The 27,225-nt window shown below is 41.1% G+C and overlaps 1 protein-coding gene across 3 annotated transcripts; it reads left to right on the forward strand.

The window, feature by feature from the left end:
• The first annotated feature begins 2,656 nt into the window (after positions 1 to 2,656).
• On the forward strand, positions 2,657 to 27,197 carry CATIP (ciliogenesis associated TTC17 interacting protein). Of its 3 annotated transcripts, none has more exons than XM_020791972.3 (10): positions 2,657 to 10,482; positions 11,638 to 11,814; positions 13,794 to 13,994; positions 16,925 to 16,980; positions 18,463 to 18,549; positions 19,712 to 19,882; positions 21,458 to 21,582; positions 22,615 to 22,691; positions 23,152 to 23,240; positions 25,696 to 27,197. In XM_020791972.3, exons 2-10 carry the CDS (start codon positions 11,718 to 11,720, stop codon positions 25,906 to 25,908), a joined length of 1,116 nt encoding a protein of 371 aa, XP_020647631.3. In that variant the 5' UTR covers positions 2,657 to 10,482; positions 11,638 to 11,717; the 3' UTR covers positions 25,909 to 27,197. The 3 variants fall into 3 exon arrangements, with proteins under 3 accessions (XP_020647631.3, XP_078238418.1, XP_020647632.3); XM_078382292.1 differs by having other exon boundaries at positions 13,797 to 13,994; XM_020791973.3 differs by lacking the exon at positions 2,657 to 10,482 and adding an exon at positions 10,489 to 10,863.
• The last annotated feature ends 28 nt before the right edge of the window (positions 27,198 to 27,225 follow it).

Consider the following 27,225-nt stretch of genomic DNA (forward strand, 5'->3'; position numbering starts at 1 on the left):
ATTTTTAGCTCTGATGGTGTGATTTCTGAGATCTGCAACTGCCTATAGTACTGTATGAAATTTCTTGATATTGTTCTCAAAGCCCCAATGACTACGGGGGCCACTAAAGTGTGTTTCATCCACAAGCAATATGTTTTGATTGCCAGGTCTCTGTATTTTGTTAGTTTTTCCAGTTCTTTATTTTCAACTCTAGCATCCTCAGAATTTCAATGTCAATCCAGACATATCTTCATTCTATTACTACTATGTCTGTCATGTTTCATCTTTTTCATGGCAGAATTGACATTTGCTGTTAGCGCTAATTCCTTGGAACTTAGCTTACATCATATTGGTTTGGAGTGCTTGTTCTTATGCACCAAAAATCAAGCCTTCGTTTTCTTTCTTAAGGGTCCCCAGTTTTAGCCACACCCATGTTGTTTTTGTTTTTGTTGTTGTTGTTGTTTAATCGTTTAGTCGTGTCTGACTCTTCGTGACCCCATGGACCAGAGCACGCCAGGCCCTCCTATCTTCCACTGCCTCCCGGAGTTGTGTCAAATTCATGTTGGTTGCTTCGCAGACACTGTCCAGCCATCTCATCCTCTGTCGTCCCCTTCTCCTCTTGCCAAGAAGTCTTCTCTTCTCATGAGATGGCCAAAGTACTGGAGCCTCAGCTTCAGGATCTGTCCTTCCAGTGAGCACTCAGGGTTGATTTCCTTTAGAATTGATAGGTTTGTTCTCCTTGGAGTCCAGGGGACTCTCAAGAGCCTCCTCCAGCACCACAATTCAAAGGCATCAATTCTTCAGCGGTCTGCTTTCTTTATGGTCCAGCTCTCACTTCCATACATCACGACAGGAAAAACCATAGCTTTGACTATTCGGACTTTTGTTGGCAAGGTGATGTCTCTGCTTTTTAAGATGTTGTTGAGGTTTGTCATCACTTTCCTCCCAAGAAGCAGGCGTCTTTTAATTTTGTGGATGCTGTCTCCATCTGCAGTGATCATGGAGCCCAAGAAAGTAAAATCTGTCACTGCCTCCATATCTTCCCCTTCTATTTCCCAGGAGGTGATGGGACCAGTGGACATGATCTTAGTTTTTTTGATGTTGAGTTTCAGGCCATTTTTTGCACTCTTTCACCCTCATCACAAGGTTCTTTAATTCCTCCTCACTTTCTGCCATCAGAGTGGTATCATCTGCATATCGGAGGCTGCTGATATTTCTTCCGGCAATCTTAATTCCGGCTTGGCATTCCTCCAGTCCAGCCTTCCACATGATGTATTCTGCATATAAGTTAAATAAGCTGGGGGACAATATACAGCCTTGTCGTATTCCTTTCCCAATTTTAAACCAATCAGTTGTTCCATATCCAGTTCTAACTGTTGCTTCCTGTCCCACATATAGGTTTCTCAGGAGATAGATAAGGTGGTCAGGCCATGTTACCCGCTGTTTTAATTCTTCTACAGTTTCAATAATTCTTTTCCTTTCTAGGTCATATACTGTATTTTGCATAATCTGGCTTTTACTTTTCCATTTTTAAGTTTTGAATCTTTCACGTTTTTTAACTTGCTAATGTCTGCATATAATTACTTTTCTTTTCAGCTGAATTTTCCAGTTTGGAATGCTGAGATTTTTCTGGCTTTTTGTTTTGTTTTTGTTTGTTTGTTTTTTTGCAGCTTGTAACCAAGTTCTGTGGTTTTTATGGTAGCTGTGCTGTACATCAGCTGGTTTGTTTCCTTTAGTGTGTTGGTTGGGATTCTTCTGATGACTGCATTTGCATCATTCAGTATATCTTTTTCTGGTTTACTTTGCAAAATGGGGAGCCTTTGTTTTTCTGTATTCTGGCTAATATGGGTTACTATTTTTCCCCTTAGTGACCATAAGTTATTCCTCTATTGATATGTTTTCTTGTGTTATTGCATCTACTTCTACTCTCCATTTGTCTTCCATAATATGGTCATTGTTCTGTATTGATTTTTCTCTTGCCACCTTTTCTAGTTCTTGCAACTCCAGTTCTGAAAACATTTTACTCTGGATGAAAGCTTTCTCTGGTCCATCAGTTGTTATTCAGTTATGTCTCTACTTGGGTGTTTCCTTTTCCAAATGTCCATCATTCTTTTTTTAAAAACCACGTGCTATTGGGTTTGCCTTATAATAACATAGGGACGTGGTGGCGCTGTGGGCTAAACCGCAGAAGCCTGTGCTGCAGGGTCAGAAGACCAAGCAGTCGTAAGATCAAATCCACGCGACGGAGTGAGCGCCCGTCGCTTGTCCCAGCTCCCGCCAACCTAGCAGTTCGAAAGCATGCAAATGCAAGTAGATAAATAGGGACCACTTCGGTGGGAAGGTAACAGCGTTCCGTGTCTAAGTCACACTGGCCATGTGACCACGGAAGATTGTCTTCAGACAAAACGCTGGCTCTATGGCTTGGAAACGGGGATGAGCACCGCCCCCTAGAGTCGAACACGACTGGACAAAAATTGTCAAGAGGAACCTTTATAATAACATTCCATAATTTCTTGATTTTCAGCAGGAGTCACAAGTTTTGCATTTACGTTGTTGCAGTAGCTTTGCAGCAATCTGTCCTGGTTCCTCAACAGGGTCTGCTGAGCCCTGTAGTCCATTTGTCATCAGATACCCAGGGGCTATAGAGTCTGACACAGTCCTTGTTGACCTGGGCAACGACCAATCTGATATGGATTTCTGTTTGTTTCCTTTCATCATAATTGATGGTTGGTGGACACAGTTGGTCTGGCTTCTCAGCTGAGACCTGTCTGGCTTGGGAGACCCTTCAGCATAGCTCTCAGCCTCACTGAAATGTGCAAGCCCCTCCACCTCAACAAGGCCTGTGCCCATGGAGGGGATTATGATGATGATATGCCAGTATAACAATACTTGGATAAGAAAAGAGAGGCAAATCCAGCGTGTGAAACAACTTTGAGAACTCCAGGGGACTGTCCTTTCCAATATTTTTCTTTTCTTTTTTTAAAAAAACTGAAAAAGCCCTTCACGCCCTCTAGTGACCAACATTTTGAAACTATGTTTTTGTTTTTTTTTAAATGGGGTAGAAGGCCATGAGGTACTGTCCCTCAAAACATAGTAAAATTACCTCCTAGCTATTTGCTGTATTTATTTTTATTTGTTTCTTTAAAATTGTATCCCAACTATTTAGTAGACAAACCACCACTGAGTGGCTTCCAGAAAATAACAACAATGTCCTATACAACAATTTAAAAATAAATTTTAAAAAGTGAGCATATGAAAACAAAAACCTGTTTGGCGAGCCATGGGCTGGCATAAACTAAGGGCAAAATCAATATTACAAAGAGGTGAGGTTTGTAAAGGCTTCGGTAAAAAGCCAGGTTTCCACTTGCTTGTGGAAAATCAGGAGGCTGGGGGCCAATTGCACCTCCACAGGGAGGGAGTTCCAGAGTGGGGCAGCCACTACCGAGAACGCCTGGCCTCTGGTTGATGACTTCCGGGCCACTCTCAGAGTGGCCATCCACAGCATCAAGGATTGGGAGGTGTGGGTGGGACAGGAGGATGACCTGAGGGAGAGGTGCTCTGACAGGTAACGAGCTCCTGTGCCACCTGAAGGAGACAAGGTAATTTTTGATTCAAATTGTTAAACAAACAAAAAATAAATTGGAAGGACGTGCTGGGTGCCCAGGCAAATTAGGAGCTGCAAATTGCTCACCCCAGTTTACAGCAAGGATGGGGAATCCTTTATAGCAGGGGTCCTCAAGTCTCTTTAGTCTCAGAACTGTTTTACTCACTGGCCAGAATCCTACTGGGATTTTACTGTAGAGTAAATGAAATTGTGTAAGTAGCGGTGGCCAATTGCAGCTAAAGTGCCAGATTTGTGCTCCACAAAATTTCCTGTCCTCAGCTGACCTGCTCAGCTCTTGCGGACTCAAGCCCATGGTCTTTTTTAGGGAGCCAGACCATCTCATATTTGGTCTTCCTTTTTCCCCGGTGCCTTCCACCTTTCCCAGCATCGCTGTCTTTTTTCAGAGGATCTTGTCTTCTCATAATATGCCTAGAGCAGGACAGCCTCAAGTTTCAACATTTTTTGCCTCCAGAGATAGTTCAGACTTGATTTGATCTAGGACCCACTTGTGTTTCTGACAATCCAGGGTATCCACAAAGCTGTCCTCCAGCTCAATTTTTCAAAAGAATCAATTTTTTCCTGTCAACTCTCTTAACTGTCCAGCTTTTCACACCCATACATGGTGATCAGAAATACAAGAGAATAGATTATCTTGATCTATGTCTCCAGTGACACATCCATACATTCAGTTATATTTTCTAGTTCCTTTATTGCTGCCCTTCCTAGTCCCAGTTTTCTTCTGATTTCTTGGCTGCATTCTTCATTTGGATTGACGATTGAACCAACATATACAAAATCTCTACCTATTTCAATTTCTTCATTGTCAGTTCACATCCTTTGGGGAAAAAATGGTATTGAGACAATATGGTATTGAGCTTTGTTTTCAAGGTGCATCTTCCTTTATACAAAGTAGTGAGCAAGTTTGCAGCCAGGAAACAAATTCCAGGGACAGTCTTATTTTTTGAAAATCATCTTATTGACATTTGCTTTGAACAGTCTGCAAAGGGTGGGGTTTGTCTGTGAGTTAATTTTCTCTGATAACTCATGAAAAATGTGCAGCATGTAAAAGAAACAAGATGCAATGGGAGCAGGTGGAGGAGTAAAATGCCATGTGAATGATCCCTTTCCCTAGGGGGGAAAATAGCTGAGAAGATTTCATCTCAGAAGATGCCCCAAGCATGACCTTCACTTCAAGCTCATGTCCTACTTTTCAGGCTCATCATTTTCATTCTCTGTCCTCTGTGTGTGTGTGTGTGTGTGTGCTGGCGTTGCTATCCTTGTCCCTGGTGGTTTTCCCCTGTGCGATGCCCATCTGTTCCTATAGCAACAGTGATACGGTAAAGATGTTTTAGAATTGACATGGCACATTGCTGTTACGTGCCATCAGGTCAGTTTCCATTTATGGCAGCCCTATCAATTAATGACCTCCAAAAGACCCTGCTTAGGTCTTGAAAAATAAAGGCCATGGTTTCTTTTAAACAGGCAATTCATCTCCTAAGTGATGTTTTTTTCCTGTGATTTCAACTTGCCCTGCATTATTACCTTTTCCAGTGAATCTGGTCTTCTCATGATGGGTCTGAAGTACAGTGGCCTCGCTGTAGTCATTTTAGCTTCAGGTTCAGTCTTTATTTGATCCCAGAATCAACTTATTTGTTTTTCTCACAGTCTATAGTATCTATAAAGCTCTCCTGCAACACCACATTTCAATTATGTCCTTTTCCTCCCTGTCAGTTTTCTTTACTCTCCAGCTTTCACGTATATGCACAGTAATCAGGAAGGGAGTATTATAGAATGCATAATTTTGGCCTTGGTCTCCAGAAACACACCCTCACTCTTAATTATCTTTTCTAGCTCCTTCTTAGCTGCTCTTCGAAATCTGTCATCTTCTAATTTCTTGACTGCAGTCTCCATTTAGACTGATTACTGAACCAATATACAGAAAATCTTCAACAATTTCAGGTTTCTTCATAGCCAGTGTGAAAGCTGTGTCATTATTATGTGGTCATTATTTTTGTCTTCATTATGTTCAGTTGTGATACACCTTTTGCACTTTATTCTTTCACTTTTGTTAAAAGTCATTTCAAGGCATTGCTGTTTTCCACCAGTAATATGGTGTTATCTGGATATCTTACATTATTGATGTTTTCTCCACCAGAGTTCACTTGCTCAAGAACTTGGAAGTAAACTGTGACTTGTAACATGTTACTTTAGTAATAGGTCTTTTTTCCCCTTCAAGCAATAAAGTAGAACAGAGTTACTTTAGGGCCTGTAACAACCATAGATGTAATTCACTCTTTTGCAGTATAAGAAGAATGTATCTGTCTTTGTTACTTGTTGTTTCCCTGAGCAGTAGAGGGGTCACTCTGTGGACAGGCATTTTATTAGTATTCATTGGTAAGCACACAGTAAAACATACCAATTTTGCATTCCGTGCACCTGCTATCATTGAAAAGTGGTTCCTTTAAGTGGAAAGGCCATATTAGCATGCTTAGGATTTGTGGCTTCGGCAGGCACTACACAGGACTGCAAATGTATGCACAGACAAGATGACCTAGTTTCAATGATCTGCCAAAGAGCAAGTGCCATCTGTTAAATCCAGTGAATCCAGTGTTGGTTCCTCATACAAACAGCTGAGATGGAGAATTGTGGAAGTCACTGGGGGAGAAATGTGGAGTCACCAAAACCTACAAAAACATACTCTGTACCAGTGTCTATGGAAAGTGTCAGGCAACCTCAGCAGGTCCAAAATGCAGCTGCCAGATGCTGATTGGGGATGGTGACAGGGATCACTTAACCCCCCCCCCCCCCCATTACAGCAGCTCTGCTGGCTGCTGAGCCATTTCTGGGCAGAATTCAGAGTGATGATTCTAACCTATAAACCCTCAATAGCTTGGGCCCAAGCTATCCCAAGGACGGCATTTCCCTTTCTCCTCAGGCAAACTTTCCCTGAGTGAATGGCTGCCAAGTGGTTTTTTTTTTAATGGGTTGTTGTACCTTACTGCATTGAATGTGTTTTGGTGTTGCTTATGTGTGGGTTTTTGTTTTGTATTGTACTCATTTATCCTTTTGTTGTTTAGTCATTAAGTCGTGTCCGACTCTTCGTGACCCCATGGACCAGAGCACGCCAGGCCCTCCTGTCTTCCACTGCCTCCCAGAGTTTGGTCTAATTCATGTTGGTGGCTTCGATGACACTGTCCAGCCATCCAATTGTATAAAGGTAAAGCTTCCCCTTGACATTTAGTCCAGTCGTGTCTGACTCTAGGGCATGGTGCTTATCCCCGTTTCCAAGCCATAGAGCCAGCGTTTGTCCGAAGACAGTTTCCGTGGCCACGTGGCCCATGCGACTAGATGCAAAACGCCGTTACCTTCCCACCGAGGTGGTACCTATTTATCTACTCGCATTTACATGCTTTCGAACTGCTAGGTTGGCAAGAGCTGGGACAAGTGATGGGAGCTCACTCCGTCATGTGGATTCAATCTTACGACAGCTGGTCTTCTGACCCTGCAGCACAGAGGCTTCTGCAGTTTAACCTGTAGCGCCACCACGTCCCTTATCCAATTGTATAATTGTTACTAACTTAAATACTATATTTTGTCCTAAGCTGCCTTGGGTTCTTTTTCAAGGAGAAAGGCAGGTTAAAACATTTAAAATAAATAAGTAGAATCTAGGACAGTCAAGCAGAGCCTTAGTAGTACATTAGGAAGATCCATAAACAAGGTTGTTCAGAGTATCTGTTATTCAAATATATACTGCCTCTGGCTATGGAAATTTCATTTAGGCTGACTTGTAATTCTTCCAGCCATTCTGGTACCCAACTCAGCATGGGCTTGTTGTTTTAATTCTGAATGTTTATCCTGTTTCTGTATTCGGGAAAGTACCAGATAGTGGATGGAATTCTGTGACCAACCGGTTTGTCCACTAAATGAATGCTTGCTAATAATGCCTATGTATAACATTTCAGCCAATCTGGCACTTACTGTGTGGGACTACAAACCTCTTCCCATCTCCAATCAGGTTGTTGCGGGATCTGTAATTCAAGGCATTTGAGAAGAAAGTAACCAGGAAAGTTTTGCTCTTTAGCGTGTATTTGTTTACAGTATTTTGTGCAATAAACAGAATTCACCACTTGAGGGAAGCAATGAGCTTTTTAATATATTCCCCAAGGGCTGCCCATGTAAAGTGGAACTATAATAAATACATTAGTAACAAGGAACCAGAATACAGTATATGATTTTCACAGAAAGGGGTAACAGTAATTATATGTGATGTCCTGCTGGCCTAAAGTAGTGAATATCAGAACAAGTTACTTTTGAAAAGTAACTTTCAAGCTCTGACTCCTCTTTTATCTGAATCTGATCCAGTTTTTTTTTAATATGGTCTGCATATAGATTGAACAAATAAAGAGATAAGATATATCCTTGTCCAACACCTCTGCTTGGAAACCATTCTGATTCACCATATCAAATGGCATAGCATAGGATAATGAAGAATTTATCATGGGGGGGAGGTGATACCTAAAAAGGTTAGCATCCAAATGCTACAATATTGTATATACAGTAATATTAATATAAAAAAACAACGTATGGGTAATTACCTTATTACTTTATACTGTTTTAACTGTCTTGAAATGTTTTAATTTCTTCCTCTTATTTTAAATGTTATATGAACGTATTCTAATGGGTCGGAGACCGCAAATAAAGATTGATTGATTGACTACAATAAAACAGTATATCAAGTGGGATTAGACATAGATTATGTGGGCATATATGAATGACCAAACAGAAAGGTTTAACACATTTTCCTTAAAACATTATATAACTCTGCTTGGTTTCTGCCCTCACTTATTCTTTTATCCAGATCCACTCCAGGCAAATTACTCGTTCCTCTCATCCTGGCCTCTGTTTGTAATCCCAGTTGACACCCAATGGGCCCCATACTCTCTAGCTATAATTACAAGGTTCCATATTTCCAGGGGTTTGAGGAAGGCAGTACTTGGCCTGTCATTGCTTCTCTGATTTATAACTTCTCTGCTCAAATCTCTGCACTCAAGGGGTTCAAGGTGCTGCTCTTGGTTTATAAAGCCCTTAACCGCTCAAGACCAGGTTCTCCTAAGAAATGCTCTTTTCATAGACTAGGGATGGCAAACCTTTGGCACTGCAAATGCTTTGGATTACAACTCCCATAATCCCCAGCCTATGTTTCCAATGTTAAAGGACTATGGGAGTTGTAATCAACAGTTCTGGAGTGTGAAAGATTCGCCAACCTGATAGACCAATACATTCTCCAGCTAGTGTGTGAGACTCCACTAACAATCCCATAGGCCACTGAAATCTGAACTGATTGCTTTCTCCATTACAGTTCCCACTACATCAGCTGGTTTCTCCACAAGAATGAAGAGAACTCCCATACAATGCTTTTCACATCAGCTGAAGATGCATTTGTTTGCACAGCCATTTTCTTGATCAGCTGACCTTATCAGTTACCTCTAGGAATTTTAATGCAAAGTTGTATTTTTTTATTGTTCTGTATTGTTTCAACTGCTGTTTTATTGCTTTATGACTAGACGTAATTGTCATGAAAGTGCAGTGATTTATTGTGCTGGCAGAGCACATTAACATTCTGCGAGTCAATTCTAAAAATGGGAGCACTCCAAACAAAAATGTATAACTTCGAAACTGGATTTCAAATCAGTACCAAATGTATCAGAAAATCTGCTTTTTCTGTGTGCCAAATTTGGATGAGTTTGGGTAAAAGGTTTTCGAGTTATGCTTTTAAAAATGATTTTACACACATAACCCATGCAGAAGCAAGTGCCTAGCTTGGTGTCTTTTTTTTTTTTTTTTTTTTTTTTTTTGAATGGTAGTGAGCCCAAGAGGGTATCCTGTAGAGTACACCATCTTGACTGCTGCGATTGATGTTGCCAACATTCGGGCTGCCCTTTGCTATGTAAAGCCTGGCATCCTTTTTCCTGCTAGAGAATAAAACCGGGATGATATTGTACAGCAATATCAAATCATTTCCTGGCATTTTGGATCATGGATACAGAAGCACAATATCCCTCATTCACAAACTGGAGGGTTTTTTTTTAAGACTGAAGTATATTTTCTTAGCTTGCAACATTTGCTGTTTAATATGTAAACTGTTTTGGGATTCATTCATTAAAAGCAATAAATGCTGATTTGGGGGAAATCTGGTTCCTCCCGTCCCCGAAGATAGCACATCCTATGCTACTACAATTGCTTTATGGAATGTAGCTATATTTGTGTCAGGGGTACTCACTATATCTTCGCTCTGACAGTGAGGCACAACTCAGTAGTAAATCCTGTTCCATGCTGTTTTGTAAATTTGCTTGTTAATTCTTTTTCCCTTTGTTGGCTTTGAACGAATTCATTCTGCAGTTCCAATAATGGAATCCTGTCCCACTTCCTGCCCTCTTACATACATATATATTTGAATTATTTTGTTCTGTTCTTCTGCAACTTCATTTGAAGCTGTCTTATTTCTCTGTCTAGTGCTTAATTCAAGCAGAGTTCCTGGAGCCAGCCAATTATTCCTTCCTTTCTTTGATATGTGGTTATAATATCGTCACAGGATCAGGGCATGCACAAATACAACGATTACTTGTGGAGACATGCTTGTTTTTATAGAAAGGATTTTTTTAAAAAAAAAGAAAAAAGAAAAATCACCATTAGTATGTAGTTTGTGTTTTAACAAACATCCGATACCAGCATTTGTATTCCTAATCCCCTCTTTGCTTTCTTCTGATTTGGAATCCTGTGAAAAGCTGACATGGTTGAGTCTAACAGACACCCTGTCCCTTTAAGAGGCAAGGAGGAAGGCTGTTGCTGTGGAAACCAGCGGATACATTGCAAGCTCCTGTGCAAGAAAAGAAAAGGAAGTGAGTCTAGTGTGGGAGGCTTGAAGAATAAGGGGAGGGGGGCTGGGGATGGTCCCCCCACCTTTTTAGGGCCATCCTTCCCCTTTGGGGAAGGCTGTCTGGGCAGGCTGCAAATAATGGGGGATGAAGTTTTTGTGGGGGGAGGGGAAGTGATATACTGTATGCAGCTTCATCAGGATGGAGTTGTTTCATCAGGAAAGATGATTGCCAGGAAATATGGGGACATCTGCAGTCCTTGTCTCTACTCTACTAAAAGAAAATGCAAGTTTCATTGATTGATTAGATTGCCAAACTGGGAGCCAGCCAGATATTATCAAAACAAGCAAGAAAAGGCCAAACACCCAGCTTCCTTTCAGGACAAGGGGAAAGTATCCATGCAAAGTAATCCCAATATAGATATAATGTATACGGTATATGTCTTCTGGGCCATTTTGATACAACTACCTCCCTCTTTTTCTGCTATCCATTCCCCAGTTATGCTAGAATCCTTTCCTGATGGGGGACCTTTGAGGCTAGTTGTTTTATCCGCAGGACCAGAGGACCAGTGTTTGGTCTTTTTATCTTATGTCTTTCACTTTCTTTGTTATTTAGGACACTGCACTGCAAACTGTATTCAGACTTACCTGTTTTCCACAAGCTACTCATTTGCTCCTTGTGGGGGTGGTGGTAAAATGTTGGGACACCTCTTCGTTTCCCTATACTGTATGTGGTTTCTGTGGGCTAAATTCTATGTTTGGGAAGAGTCAGATTTATTTCTGTGCACTCCATAGCACTCTTGATATTTCGAGACTCTCAGTTTTGACCAGTTTTGGTTTATTAATACTGTACAAGAATGGGACTGCCAAGCTGTAAATTACTTCAATTTTGCACAGAGTGGATGAGTCCAGTGATGAGTCTCTACGTAAGCATGGAAAGTGTATTATTATTTTTTTAAAAGCAATGTCATGACCCAATGAAGCCACCGGTAACTGAGTGGGACCATAGCATCATCATACCATGGCTCACTTATGGATAGTTTCAGCATATTAATATATTCAAAGTAACTTTCAAAGTGCTATCATTGATGCATTTTTACTCTGAAGAAAATCCTGCTGTGTTCACTAGGCCATCCTTAGAATGAACTGTACATGAGGATAGTCTATATCTTCTTTCCAGAGCTCCTCACTACAGACCTTTGGAAAGTCTACCCTTCCACACACATCTATTCCACAGCCTGAAGGCGTTCTCTCCTCACAATGGAAAAAAAGAGTTCGGAAGAAACAGCAGAAGAGGTGCCAGTGCAGAAAATTCCACCTGCCAGCAAGGGGGCAGTGGAGTTCCTCTCTCTTATTGGTAAGTGTTCGTTACCTGCATATGACCTGTCACCTGCCTTTCATCTCAGAAGTGTCCCCACTGTGTTTATGGATCTTCTGCAGTATTGCTTTTTTGGTGGTGGTGAGGTGTTCCTCCAAACATAGGAATCATGTGGTGAAAGTAGATGTGATATTCAAAGTACCAAAGAGAAGCATGTCACTTTGTTGTGGTGTTTTTTTTTTAAGTATTAGTTATGGGAGGAAACACATTTTTACTGGGACCAGAGCACGCACAGAGGGAATAATTGGCTTTCCATCCAGTTCTGACAGAACACTGTCCCATCACACATGATTCTATTTCCCCAGGAAAGGAAACTCCCATTCTTTACATTGCTTATTTGTTATATTTGTATCTTTTTGTTCCTCCATTGACCTTAGGAAGAATGTTCATATGTTCATCCCTTTATCTTCACAACAAGTTTGTCAGGTATAATTTAGGCAGAGAAATATGATGGGCCCAAAGTTATTCAGCATGTTTCATGGTCCAGTGGGGATTTGAACACAGCCTTCCTGAGTCCCAGCTCCACTCTGTAATTCCTGTACCACACTGGCTTCATATGGGTACCAATAGAACCTTTTCTTCTTCCAGGCCAATAGCATATGGGGGAGCATTGGGATCATGGTTAGGGAGGAGAAAGGTAAACTACTTTTCACTGACTCCACTCTCCGTAGTGTCAACACAAAATCCTTCCACGTAGGCCTTTTCAATCAGAAGGCCTTGAAGACAACATTGTTTTTACATGCTGTCAAGTCACCTCCAACTTATGAGTGAACTCCCAAATGTCCTGTCCTCAGCAGCCTGTTCAGTTCTTGTAAATTCAAGCCTATGGCTCCCTTTAGGGAGTTACTTTAGGGAAGTTACTCAATCCTATATTTAGTTTTCCTCTTTTCCTGCTGCCTTCACCCTTTCCAAACATTGTTATCTTTTCCAGAGAATCCTGTCTTCTCATAATGTGCCCAAAGTGGGACAGCCTCAGTTTCATCATTTTTTGCCTCCAGAGATAGTGCAGGCTTGCTCTGCTCTAAGGCCTGCTTGTTTGTCCTTCTGACAGTCCAGGATATCTACAAAGCTGTTCTCCTGTACCAGGTTTTCTCTTGTCAGCTTTCTTAACTGTCACTCTATATAAACCAAAAACGTTTGTTGTAACACCTTAAGCATCACTTTGCTTGAATGGGAAATTAATGGTCCTAGAGTTACTGCATTCCTTGGCACCTCTTTTCTTTGTGATTGGAATATATATTGAACATTTCCTGTCTGTGGGTCACTGTTTTGTCTTCCATATTTGTTGTCATATTCTTGTTGGAATGCTGACAAATTCAGTGTCTCTGTGGTTTGAAATACAGTGGTGCCTCGCATTATGACATTAATTCGTTCCACTGTAGAACGAAAACGTCGTAATGCAAGAAGAAAAAACCCATTGAAACGCACTAAAACCCGTTTAATGCGTTCCAAAGGGCTGTAAACTCACCGTCCAGCGAAGATCCTTCATAGGGCGGCCATTTTCGCTGCCTGTGCAGTGAGGAATCTGTCCCAGAAAACAGCGGGGGGCATTTTGTTTACCCGGCAGCCATTTTGAAACCGCCGATCAGCTGTTGGGAAATCGTCGTTTTGCGAAGAATCGGTTCCCGAAGCAGGGAACCGATCATCGCAAAGTTAAATCCCCCCATAGGAAACATCGTTTTGCGATCGCAAAAGCGATCGCAAAAAGTTCATCATAATGTGGTTTCATCATTAAACGGGGCAATCGTAAAGCGAGGCACCATTGTAGTTCTTTTAGTATTCAATCTAGAATATGGATATCTGCTCCAGAGAGTTCAACCTTCCCTCTCCTCTCGTTGGTTCCCTTTCCTTCTTGTATACCTATCAGTAACTATGTATTCATAATTAAGGGACACTTCCCACCCCCACCCCATTCTGAGTGGAAGCAGATAAAATTCTTTCCACCTTTCATTTCTCAGAAGCAAAAGAGATCAAGCCCTGCCTCTTTGAAGAATCACTCATAGCCATCTCAGAGAGTGGACAGACAATAGGAAGTTTCTCAGTCTCCGTGGAGTTGTCCTGCTATTCGCTAGATGACTGGGAGGAAGAAGACTGCTATTTGGTCCGAGCAACCAGCAAGGGAACCATTGATGGTGTACCTTGCACAACAACCATTACAGGTAACATTGCAGTGCTAGTATGACAGTACAGTATAAGACTAGTACAGAGGAGAGAGAGACTGAGCAAACTCTTACTGTACATCCCTTACACAGTCTTCATGCCTCAAATTTTAAACCTGAAGACATGGGACTTTGAAAACAATGGATATAGTCTTAGTATTATTTAGATTCAAGCAACCTAATGCACGAATTGTTTTCTGTCCCTGTGCTATTTCTCATCATTTTTTGTCAAAGGAGACTGAGTACAACTCAGGCTACACTGAAGAAGATAGATATATACTCAGAGAGAGATTCAGAGAGAACGGCCTCATCAAGTTTCTTAGCATTTACTTGCTTTGACCTATGTTGTCATGACAGCAGATTCATGTCATTCTATGTCACGAAACAACACAGCAACATGTCTAGAGTTCTAATGTATATGTTACAGGCTTACAAAATGCACACCTGAAAAAGTTGGTAAAGGTTAACTCCCGAGTCAGAATAGTTGGGATATAAGTGGTGATGCTACAGATAACTCAAAGGTATCAGACAATCAGGCTTTTTAAATATCCAGTGAGAGCTTTCTTTTTATTCTCTGTCTTGGATGCTTCCTTGCCAGGTGAGGAAGGACTGATCTCAAGACAATGGGAAGGGAGAAATAAGAAGCTGTTAGTACAATCAAGATTGTGATTCTGTTTGGTCTGCTGAACTTCCAGAAGTACCCACCCATGTGTATTTCTTGGTTCTTGTACTATTTTATAATTCTTTTCAGTTGTGTCCTGAGATCAGCTTCTGTGAGTTTTCTTTCTTGCATTACCTTGTGAATGTGTCTCACTATTCTCTTTAGATGTAATAAAGTTTAGTTCCTTCTCATAAAAAATTCAGCTTGTAATGCCTTCTGCTTGGTTTACGTACCACACAATTCTGCAATTAAGGAAACAGAAAACAAGCCTTATGCTTGGAATATTGTTGGCTTTTCCCATTTTTGTATTGTACTCCCCAGATCCAGGAAAGAGAACAAACCCTGCAACAGAGTTCTGTCGATAAATTGGGGACTCTGATCACCTTTGATGGGTGAAAGATAGAAGCTTTATTTCCTGATCATCCTTCAGCCTAGACTGCTATCACTTCCGCCACACGTTTCCTTGTTGGTTCTCTCCGGGAGAGAACAGAGAAGAACTCTTGCCTTTGCTTTTTAGAGGTGTCAGGTCAGGCATGGCTCCCTACATTTCCATCTTTGTCAACTGGAAATAGAATTTCTATTATCTTTCCTACTTCAGTGTTTTTACTAAATTAACACTGAGTTAGCATTAGTGTTCATTTATTTTATTTTAGATAAAGAAGTGTAGATACGATTTCTTTCCAAAACGGGGAAATGTGCTGTGCCAATCATTTCAATATTGAGGTATGAATCCATAAATGAATCCATAAATTAACTTTAGTGCTCTTGGTGCTGCTTCATATATTTGGTGTAAGTGTGCAACTAGACAGGAAGGCTATGGGTGAATTCGGGTTGATTCAATGTTTCCTATGGTGGTTTAATTGCTGTTGTATTTCACACAGAATGTTCAATGGGAGGGGTGATTTGGAGTTGGGGAGATTCCAGACCACATCTCAAATTGCTAGAATTCTCACCAGGGTCATAAGTCATCCCCAGCCTCCATCCTTAACACTGTCCTCTTCCCCACTTTGTGATTTTTAATTTTTTTTGCAATTGATATAGCACTGAATTGATATAACAGTTTGTGAAACTGCAGTCCTTATTTGACATACTGTAGTTTGAAATTTGACAAGCTTAATATGAAAATATTCAGAGGCACTCAACTTGAGGAAGATGTTCCATCTGTACTGGCATACTCTTCAGTAGGACTCAGTATGTCAATACAGCAGGAACATCCTCCTCAAGTGAGCTCCTCTGAACAATGTTTTAATTTTTCTTATCAAAGTTAGTGTTATTTTTCAAAAATATAAAAGAGATGAGGAGGGGAAGAGGACAGTATTAATGACAGAGGACTGTTACATCAATTCGGTGTTATCTTTCTTGCTAAAGAAAAAGAAAGAAAGAAAGAAAGAAAGAAAGAAAGAAAGAAAGAAAGAAAGAAAGAAAGAAAGAAAGAAAGAAAGAAAGAAAGAAAGAAAGAAAGAAAGAAAAAGAAAAAGAAAGACCCCACCACCAGTGTCACCCTAGGACATACCTCCACTGCCCCTTTGGACCAATATACGAGATCATAAAATGTCAGAAACAAGGGGGAAAGCTATGTTGGGGAAATTGCTACTAAAATGCCAGCTAAACTGTGCTCTGAAACTCCCTCCCTGTGGAGGTGTGACTGGCCCCCACCCTCCTGAACTTCCACAAGCAAATTAGAACCTGTCCTGGCTTTTTACCCAGGCTTTCCCAAGCACCACCCTTTCGTATTATGCTGGCTCATTGTCTGCCATCTTAAGTCCCAGACTGGTGATTCTATGGGGGGTAGGGTTTTGTTTGTTTTCTTTTAGTATGTTTTATATGATTTTAATAATATTTTGTAAGCCGCCCGTAGTAGTGGCATGTTCACTAAATGGGCAGGATATAAATCTAAATAAACGAACAAACAAAAGTAACAAATACCAATGAAAAAAGGATGGGCTTACTCACAATTAGCTTTATGTTGTGTAGTCAACAGAGAATACATTGAATTTAACTGTGCCAACCCCAGCACAAACTGTGAGGTAAAATGCAGTGTAATTACACCTTACGTCAGATACATTTCTCACATTGCTTCAGACAAATTCAAAAGAAGGTAGGTGGATTGCTGTATTTCTGAGGAAAAACTAAGGAACAAGGGAACAGCTTGAGTTTACAAACAGGATTAATGTATTGGGTTGCACTGGGGAGAGAAAGCAGATGACATTAGTCTTAACTGTTTATGCTCCTTATGTTGTGTGTTTTTTTAAATCACTTTCTACATCAGGATATATAACAAAGAGACTGGAGACTGTGGAGCAACACACGAAGGAAAGCGTGAGGGTCAGTATTTTGTTTTCAGCCCTACTAGTCAGGGGGGAGTTTGGCTGCACTTGAACATCCAGAACTCAGAAAACATTTTTTTTCCTCCCAAGAAGCTAACTGAGGATATAATACTACAGCTACTCACCATTCATTACAAGTGGGATGCTTTCCCACCTCAGATTGTCTCTGGGCAGCCCAGAGGCAAGGGTTTGCCTCTGTGTGTTCCTGTGTGTGTTTGTGTGTGTGCTTGTGCATGTGTGATTACCCTCTTTCGCTCACCGTTGTTCTCTCACTCACCATTGTTCTCGAATGGCTCTGACACTGTTGTGGGGAGAGTCAGTTTCATCAGAGAACAGAGAGGAGTATCCCCTGTGCTGTCTACAATGTACACACAGTGGAGGAAACCGACACAGTGGGAGGAATTGTTATTGATAGAATTGACCACAAAAAAACCTAAAAAACTATCCGCTTGGTGTGGTGGTGGGGAAGAGTTAAAAAAGGAAATGTTACTAGAAATCTACAAATAGGGAACTGACAAGACTTTCACACCACACTGCCCTATGTGTGTGTAGGGGGGATAAGTGCTAAAATGCAAAAGAAAGCCATTCCCAAATGTGTACAAATTGATATGTGGTGGGTGGAGGACTCAGTGTGTTTCAAACAGAATGCATCCATCACAAAGAAAAAAAGAAAAAGTTGAAATAGAGAAATAAATTCATTGACATATTGGCTATCAATTGAGTTAAATTACTGATAGAAGGACATTTAATGGTCTATTTCTGCCTTTGATATGTTTGCGCCCATGCGCACGCACATGTTGGATAGACTCAGAAACATCTAGGAGTAAGTAGAAATTTATGCATATAATCTGTTTAAGACACATTGGTGCCTAAGGAAGGAAATGTCAATTATGTTCCCATGACAGTAAAATATATATATTTAAATTAAGCAATTGATCATTGACTAATGTGTACTGGGACCCAGTCTCTTTCTCATAAGATAGCTGACTACACCTGCTGGTAAGAAGACTTTAGGGTAACTTTAAATTCTTGGCTGTCATTGAAAGCATTATAGGGAATCCTGTTCTTGCTTTAAATTTTTCACATACTTTTGCTCTCTGATCGGAAAAAGCTGGTGGTCAGATTCAGACTGGAAAAAATACTCTTTTTTGTCTCTTATTCCCTGTGTGTACAAGAGGTGATACTGAAAACATGCAGGCTTCCACGAAGCCTGAAGGCATGTAGGCTTCAACATGGGGTGACGGTCTTATGTCTCTCTATATATCCCAAGCTTGTGGAAATTACTTTTTTGGATTCCAACTTCCAGGATCCTTTAGCCAGTGTGGCCGGTGGATTCTGATTGCTATAGTCCAAAAGAAGTAGCTTTTTAATTATCTGCTCTGTCTTTTTGAAAAGGCATAACTCTTACCTGAACTTTGTGGCCTGGACCACAGACGCATGGCTGGCATGGATATGTCCCTGTGCTTCCCCTTTTCCACAGTTTAGAGAGCATCCCGTGGAAACCAGGACTCATGTGGTGAAACGCGAAGATCAACTATTTGTGCGGAAAGCCATAGTGGAAAGAGATGTAAGTAGAGTAAGCTACTCCTGAAAAGTCCAGGTAGTCATCAGTTTTTACTGTTTTTGCACTTGTGCCCCAGTAAGTCTCATTTGGCGTATTCTCATGTTGATTTGCACTCTTTAAAAAAATCTACACTCTTTCTAAATATTTACTTCATACACAGATACACACACAGAGAGACAGAGAGAATATTTAAAACATACTTTTAAAAGTTTATTTGATCTCAGAAAACATGTTTTAAAGTGCACCTTAATGTGACTTTCAAGCCTAGAATGATATCAGAACATTCAAGCAATGAATTCCAATTCACCTGTGACCTTGGGTGCATATATGGGTGTTTTGTTAAGACCAATTCATGACCAGAATTCACAGAGATCAAATTCCTCAGGCATCTCAAGTTATGCTGCCTTAACTAGAAGAGGAGAGCTTTGATAAGGGCCTTTGTTGTCACCTCCCTGACACAGACCTGCTGGAATTTGTACTTTCAAACCATACCCTGGTGTTTCCTTTCTTTCTTTGATCTCTGCCCACCTTTCCCCCCAAAAATTTTAATTCAGGGTAACTTACAACCAAGTTAACTTTTTAAAGGGTACAGCCAAACTTCCACAAACATATATTGTATTAAAACACAATTTAAGAAATGGTAGCATTAATTAACATAACTTGTTTCGTTGTATTTGTAAATGCTATTAAAATTAGTTTGGTGCTTGTTTAAATATAACTTATTTAATCATGTTTTAAGACTATCATATGCTTTTAGCTGTACCTTTTTGAAAAATCATCTTGGGAACCTAGTTGCAAAGGAAAAAGGCAGGATATTGGCTAAGAAACTTAAGCACATAAATAGAGGCCTTCACTTTGCATGCAATTATGTCAGTAATCGTTGGAATTGCCCTGGAAAGTAGGTCATTGTTTTTATCCCTGTGATACAAATCTGGATGGTGGGGAAAAGGGGGGAAATGCAGGAATGCACTTGGTGATTTGAACTGCTGCACTGACTCTTGTTAACAGCTAGAGGGCAGCAAGGTAATGGCCTTCTTTCCTCTCTTATTGTCGAGAAAGGCTTGTCTGGTGGTCCCAACTTGCCACAGGAAAGCCCTGATGCTTTTCTCCTCTTCCAATGGCTGGGACTTAGTGAAGAATATTTTCCCTTTCCTTTCTCTGACAGGAAGAGATCCACGTTGACACCTTTTCTTACAAATGTGCACACCTCCAAGGACTCATCTCAGAGTCTGCCAACTTCCTGGTGCTGCGGGTGATGGCCCGGAGGAAGGCTGTGCCAGAGGATGCCGTTTTCCTATCATTTGACACTAACCACCACATCTGCACCTCATCCTATGTAAGTCAACTGGTCGGTGCCAAGACCTCATGTTAGTAGGGATACTGGGACCAACTTGCCCATCTCGGCAAGGTAGGGGGACAGTTGGTTTGAGGCAGGGCTGGAGCACAGTAGTGGAACACGTCCATCATGGAAGGCGGGGCTATCACTGGCTAAGAGTCTGGTTACTATACATTACCTCCAATACTAGGGGCAATGTGCCTGTGTATACCAGTTACTGAGTCACAAGTTAGAGGGCACAGATGCTCTCCTGCCTTGCTTGCAGGCATCCCAATGTACGAAGTTGTCAGGTATTACAAGAAATAGAATGCCAGACTGGAAGAACCTTTGCTCGGATCCAGCAGAGCTATGCTTATATTGTGATGTTTGCAAGCAGAAGGTCCCAAATCTAATCCCTGGCATATTTAGGGCAGTTAAGAAAAATTTGTATCTGAAACCTCTTTGGGTTCCTGACAGTCAACGTAGACATGGCTGAGCTACATAGGTCATGGGTGTGACTCAGTGGCCCAAATCCTCTTACCTAGTTATGCTGTTATAGCACAAACAGTGTAACTTGTGGAGGCGAACTGCCTTAAGTTAGGAAATCACCGCAGACTTTTATCAGTTGCCTCCTGGGTTGTATGACTCAGTCTGCAACTGATAATGTCTATGGTGGTTTGTTAGCCTGGGGAAATTCACCTTCAAAAGTTAAACCATTTGCATCACAATGAAAGATAATTAATATAAAAGTGTGCTGCTTAATATAAGACATCTTGTGCTAATATGGATTTCTTGCTCCAGTTCAGCCCTACAAGGTTATAGTCTGGACTAAAACTCCTAGTGGCCCTGCTGGCTGAGGGTTTGTAGGAGTTGTAATTCCCAAAAAGTAACTTTTTCCAAACTATGTCAGATAGCGACATCAACCAACTCTTTTAAGTCTTCCTAAATAAATCTGTGGGATCAGAAATGAGCAATAATGTAAGGTGAGCAGGAAAAGATGAGTTGGGCTACAGAAGGAGTGGGCAACTTTGATGTGTCCGAGGGCTGACATTTTTTGGCAGGTCCTGGAGCCACACAGAACATTGGGCTAGGCAGTGGGAAAAAGAAAAAGAAAACTAGCCTTGGCCACAAGTCTACTTCCATTTACATAAACTGGTACGGGTGTGTGTGAATGGACAAGGGAGCACCCTATAAAAGGTAGATCACCACACCTGATGGGTCACAGCAGCAACCATTCACCCTTTTCTCCTGAGAATCCTTTTCTGCATGATGGTGGGAGGCAGGAGAAATTGGGGACACTTTGTGCACCTCTGAGTTACAGAATAGGAAAGCATGGAGCTGAGATGCAAAGGAATGATGTGGGGAGAGATAGAGCTCGCTCCCTAGCTAGAGTGCCCTTCATCTGGGTTCAGACCTTGATGGCCAGAATAGCCAGATAACAGTAGATGGACCGCTCTTGTTCAGACTGGACCAAAAGATGCAGCCCCACTGACATTAAAGGTAGCTCTGTTTACTGCAGAAATCAAGGTATTGCTGTTTCTGAACTTAAAAAAAAAAATTTCCCCTTCCCGGTCTCTTCAATCCTTTCCTTCCCAGAGTGCCTTAGGTATCCAGAAGCAGCAGGTGGGCAAAGAGGAGGTGGATGTGTTCGTGATTGAGAGAGCTGTGCACTCTACAGATGACATCCCACTGACCTGGCAGTTCTACTTCCTGTCAGATGGGTAAGGGAATTCTCATGTAATCTCTTGTGCCCAGCCTTTTCTGTTACACAGTGTGAATTTCTCCCTCTGCTTTTCTACCTTCACAAATTCTACTGGAGGAATATGGCGAGCAGCACAGTTGCTGCGGGCTTCTCAGTGACCCAGTGAACCTAAAGACATGGACCAGCATTCTGCTACCTGTTGCCTTCCATATATGCTGGTCACGCTGGCTAGGGATTTTGGGGGTTGGAGTCCAACACACCGGGAGGATACTAGTTTGGGAAACCTCTGGTCCTAGCTGAGAACTTGGCACTCCAGAATAGGATGGGAATCTTTTACACGAATGAAAGGGAAGCTTGGATTTTCTACTAGAGCTCAGAAAAGTTGCTTTTTGGGGGAGATATTGTCCAAAAAAGGAACTCTTTCAATCTCTGATTCTTACTGCAGTGCTAACAAATTTTATTTGTAGGTAAGGGAGGGGGAAGAATAATATTTTGCATCTTTAGTAACCAGCTGCATACATTTTGCCAGTTGTTTAAATGACTGTGCCTATTAATAATGGCATGCCTCATCATTATGAATCCACTCTTATTGTTTAGTGTAGTAAATCACACTAGAGTAGGCCCACTGAATAGTGGTGAACTTACTCTTCTGTAAGTTCCACTGATTCAAATGAGCCTACTCTAGTTGTGACTTACTACATCAAAGAAAATTGCAATACATTCACTGGCCAAAATCCTGTTGCATGACAATGCAAATGGTGTAACTTTGGAAGAGAAATTTCCCCAACTTAAGCAATCACTCTAAACAGTATTAGTTTCATAATGAGTCACACAACTCTGTATGCATCTGATCGTGCCTAACTTTGAGCAACTGGCCATCAAAAATTATGGCATTTGTATTATGCTAGCATAACTAGGCCAGAGAACTGAAGGCATCATATAGCCATACAGCTACAGTCTTGTAGGGTTTCTGCCTGCTGTCTTGCAGTTCCACAGACAAATGCAGAAGAGTCCAGCCTGGCTAATTCTCCTCCTTGCCTCCTCCACCCAGGCATTTATCTCGCCGTGTCCAGGTTGGATCCCCGGCCACCATGGTGATCCTGCAGATGCCCATTCTGATTGAAACAGGTAAAAAGGTTTCTGCAGACCATTCTAGCTATATTTTACCGAGGGCCTCCATCCCCATCTCCAGGCGGTTGAGGATGGTCTTCAGCAGCAGGTAGGCACTCAGTAGCAAAAGGCTGAGGGCACCTCTGTTGGCTTTACTATGAGCAGCAGATGAGAGGAGATAGGCTAACTGAGGCAAAACAATATGTTGTCTTCCATTTGGGCACTGAGAGCATATGAATAGCCCTGGAGTTTTTCTTAAAGGCCTACAGTTTTCTAGTATGTTTTGATGTAACCAAAGTTTGGAAAAATGACTTTATTGTCCTCCAAGTCCTAGAAATGTTCAGCCAGCATGGCTATTAATCCCTGGCTATGATAGCAGAGGGGTTCTGGTATTTGTACTCCAGCAAAGTAACTTTTCCAAAATGTGCTCTACTTCTAACACTCTTACTCAACACTTTCATTTTCTATCCATTCCCAGATGAACCAGACCCTCGTCCAGTCTTCGAAAAACTCCCTCTAGACTGGGAAGAGGATGTGGAGCTGTATTTCAGATTCTTAGACAGAAAGGTGAGTTGTTTGAAGATGAAAAACAAGGTGACAACTGGAATCTTGCCCTCAGTTTCAAGGGCCAGAGCCTAAGTATCATGGGAGATCTGGGACTGGAACTCCCAATATTTTTATTTGTGTTTAAAAGTAACTGAGACAAGGCTCCAGATTGAACTGAAGTAGCAATACTGTGGGAGGAAAAGTTAACTGTTTCTTCATATTGTTTTCCTTGGTTAAGCCGGATTCTTGGCCCTGTGGCGTGTAGGGATATTTGTAAATTAAGCCTATATTTACCACCAAATGACCAATTGCACAAACACACAAAAATGCTTGCTGGAATGCAAGCAGCTATTTCATAGCAGTCATACTAAATGATGTTGGACAGAATCCTCTTACTTAGGTATGCCCATGTAAATCACACAGTTGCATTACAAGCCTTCACGTCCTTAGTGGTAATTTTCCACTACAGTTTATGCCATTTGACTTATTCTGGGTTACTTAAGATTCTGACCACTAAGAGCTAAATTCAGTTCTTTAACCCAAAGAAAGTAGACACATTTGTGATGGCAGTGAATTCATCCAGACCATTATGTGACGACGACAACAACAATTAAAAAGTACTTGTTCTTCTTTTTACAGTATAGGCAAGCAGTGTGCCAAGAAATGGTTAATATCATGAGGACGCTAAGTAGAAGTGCAGTGGGGTCTTGACTTGAGAACTTAATCCGTATTGGAAGGCGGTTCTCAAGTCAAAAAGTTCTCAGGTCAAATCTGCATTTCCCATAGGAATGCATTGAAAACCATTTGATCCGTATCTGCTCTTTTCCGTCCATAGAAACTAATGGGAAGCTGCTATTCTGCCTTCGACCACTAGAGGGGGATATTTTGTTTCTTTTTTTCTTAGGTCAAGAAAGGTTCAGGGAAGGCAGGGAAAATACAGTCCAGGCAGTACAGTACCAGGCAGTCCGAAGACTGTCTCCCAATCCACTCTCTAAACGCTGGGAGGAGTGAGGAAGCAGACAGGCACCCTTTTCACTGGCCAACAGTTAACTGAAAGTTCACTTTTTGCACTTTCCCTGCCTCCCACGTGGGTTTTTTTCAGTTCTTAACTCAAATCTAAGTACTTAAGTCAAGTCAATATTTTCCTATGAGAGCGGTTCTTAAGTCAAAATGTTCTTAACTCAAGCCATTCTTAAGTCAAGACCCCACTGTGTTCAGATTTGTATTTTGGGACTGCAGCTCCCAGAATCCCCCACTTAGTGATGTCAGTGTTGATGCTGCCACTGACTCGTAGGTCTTAGCCATTCAAGCTCATTCAGAGATCTTTAAACTACTAGCAAGGATCCATCTCTCAACCTCTCCCCCATTTCCTCATCCTCCTCTACCTTATAGCCAGACCAAAAAAAAAAAAAAAAGGAACAGAAACTTTGCTATTGAATGTTTAAATTGAGTAAACCTGATTGGTTAACACCTGTGAATCATCAATATCACTGCTGTAATCACTGATTTCCTTTCTCGTGATATTAACCCTTCTAGGCCAAGCCGTAAGCTTATAACAAGAACAATTATACAGTATTTTGTTTATGATTTTGCATAAGGGCACAGACAAATTCCTTGTCGTAGTACCATTGAATTAATGGACTTTGTTGAGTCAACGCTTATGTAAATCCAGTTGATTCAGTGGGTCTGCTTTAGCTGAGACTAACAGTTGGATGTAGCCCTAAATACATTGGGATTTTCTTCTTAGTGAGAATGTCTAGGAGTTAAACTCGACAATATAGTCATACAGTTAAGCACATTGTTAGAAGTGGGACTTTCATAATGTGATGAAAAATATTTTTTTATGTAGCATGTGCTTTTAGCTCCATATCTTGCATTCCAACACACTTTTTGTATGTTTACACGCTTGGCCATTTGTGGGTAAACATAGGCTAAACTTATAAATCTTTTCTGTGCTTGTATATCTGAGGAGGGCACATTGCAGAACATAGAACAAGCCATTAGCCCTAAGTGAACTGAATGTCTAGTCCATTTTGACCATACAACTGTTGTCCATAAGGAGTGTAGCACAAGGAGCTACACGGACCAAATCCAGGCCATATTGTCCAGGTTCTGTGGGGCTTTAGCCATGACTTAAATGGTTGCATTGATTTGAATGGGGCCAAGTACAACTAGGTTTGGATTCAACTCTACACATCTGCAACTTAGTGTATGGTTTATAGAAGGATGTTGCAGTATCCACAGAGATGGAAGGTTATTGCACATTATTAGCTGGGAAAATAATGCCAGTGAAATTCAATAGGGAGAAAGCCATGTCGTTTCTGTGCTTGGTATGCTAGGGCATTCAGAAAGCTTGGGAGCAGTGCTCTTCTAGCGCCAGGAGTGCTTGTGGATGAAACATGATGGGACACTGCTGAGAAAGTAGGGCATCACCTTGGCCATTCTTCTGAAGTATGTGTGCGTTTCCTTCTCTCAGGAGGAGCTGCAAGCAAGCCATGCCACCTATGTGCAACGCCATCCAGAGCTCAATGCCCTTCTAGCAGACTTCCTACAGCTACTACTACTTCGCAAGCCTGAAGATGTGGTCACCTTCGCTGCTGAATTCTTTGCCACCTATTCAGCCCAGAACCCACCATGCAGGTCATTTCAGTCATCTGACAAGCCCAGCCCTTTTCGTAGCCATGTCTAAATGGTTTCAATGGAATGCTAAAGACTGATGAAATAAATGCCTCTTTAAATTTTTTTGAGAACTGTTTTCGGAAGCTGTAGGAAGGCTCCTTGTCCAGGAGATGTGGTGACTCTTTTTTATTCACCAAGTGAATGAATGGCAGAAATCCTTTGACCAAAACATCCAAGGTTTGGCGAGCAGGGAGAGAGGCCTAAACCCGAACAATTCAGAACTTCTAACTTTAGTTTCAGCAGCTAACCAAAACAGCAACAACAATGCATGCAGTTCCTGAGGGATTAATGGACAATAAGGGCCACAAATTGTAGCATTTTCCCCCAACGTTTAAAAATTGTATTTAATTGTAATTTGGTTGGTTGAACCACGGATGGGTGTGAAAGAACACTCACTGGCCTCAGTTGAGATGCCACATCTGCACCTGTCTGCCACCTTTACAGGAGCAGCACAAAAATGCTAGATGTTTATGCCTAGCTGTTCTTTTAGATAGAAACTTTGATTTGCCATTGAATCTTAATTTAGCCATTATTTGAATATACAATCTTTTCTTTAAGGTCAAGAAATACTAATTCTGTTTATATGGAACAGAAACTGGCTTTGCACTGTGCTTAGTGACTGGGAGGGTCCTCGGGATGCAGCAGGCATCTCTCCACTGGAACATTTTTCCAAATCTTTAAAATTTGATGTTTTAAATAAATGAATAGGGCAGCAACACATGGAATCAGATAAACATTCAGTGGCCCTTAGAAAAGCAGATAGCCTCCACGAACCATGAGAGAGATGCACAACAGATGACACTTTGATTAAAGTGCATTTGTCAAAACTATTATAAAGCTGAAGAGCAAGTAGCATGTCTGTCATTTATTTTGGAAACTTGTAAATAGTGTTTGTTGAATTTTTACACACTAAAATCTTAATTTTGGTTGATCAAAATAACTCATTTTGCTGGGGCATTCCACCATCTAATTGTTAGGTTTTCACTTATATTTCCTGGGCCTGGCATGGTTTTGCATTGTTTTGCTTGCTCTTAACTATAAAAGTATCATTTCTTTTACATTTGTGGACCTATTTGCATGAAACTAATAAAATGGAAACCTCATAAAGCCACACAAAACTAAAAGCCTGCTTCAGGGAAAGAATTGGCCAGTCAGTTAATAGCAATTACAGTTTTGTTGTATGCAGAGACTATATAGTTACTTTTTATAAGTAATTCATTATGTAACATTAGACAGTTCCAAAAAAAGTAATTCATACTACTATAATAATAAATAGTAACTTGTAATGTCATTCCTTAACATTGCTCCTTGTATTTTAATTCCTTTT

The sequence above is a fragment of the Pogona vitticeps genome, chromosome 1, assembly GCF_051106095.1.
Source record: "Pogona vitticeps strain Pit_001003342236 chromosome 1, PviZW2.1, whole genome shotgun sequence".
Classification (NCBI taxonomy): Eukaryota; Metazoa; Chordata; class Lepidosauria; order Squamata; family Agamidae; genus Pogona; species Pogona vitticeps.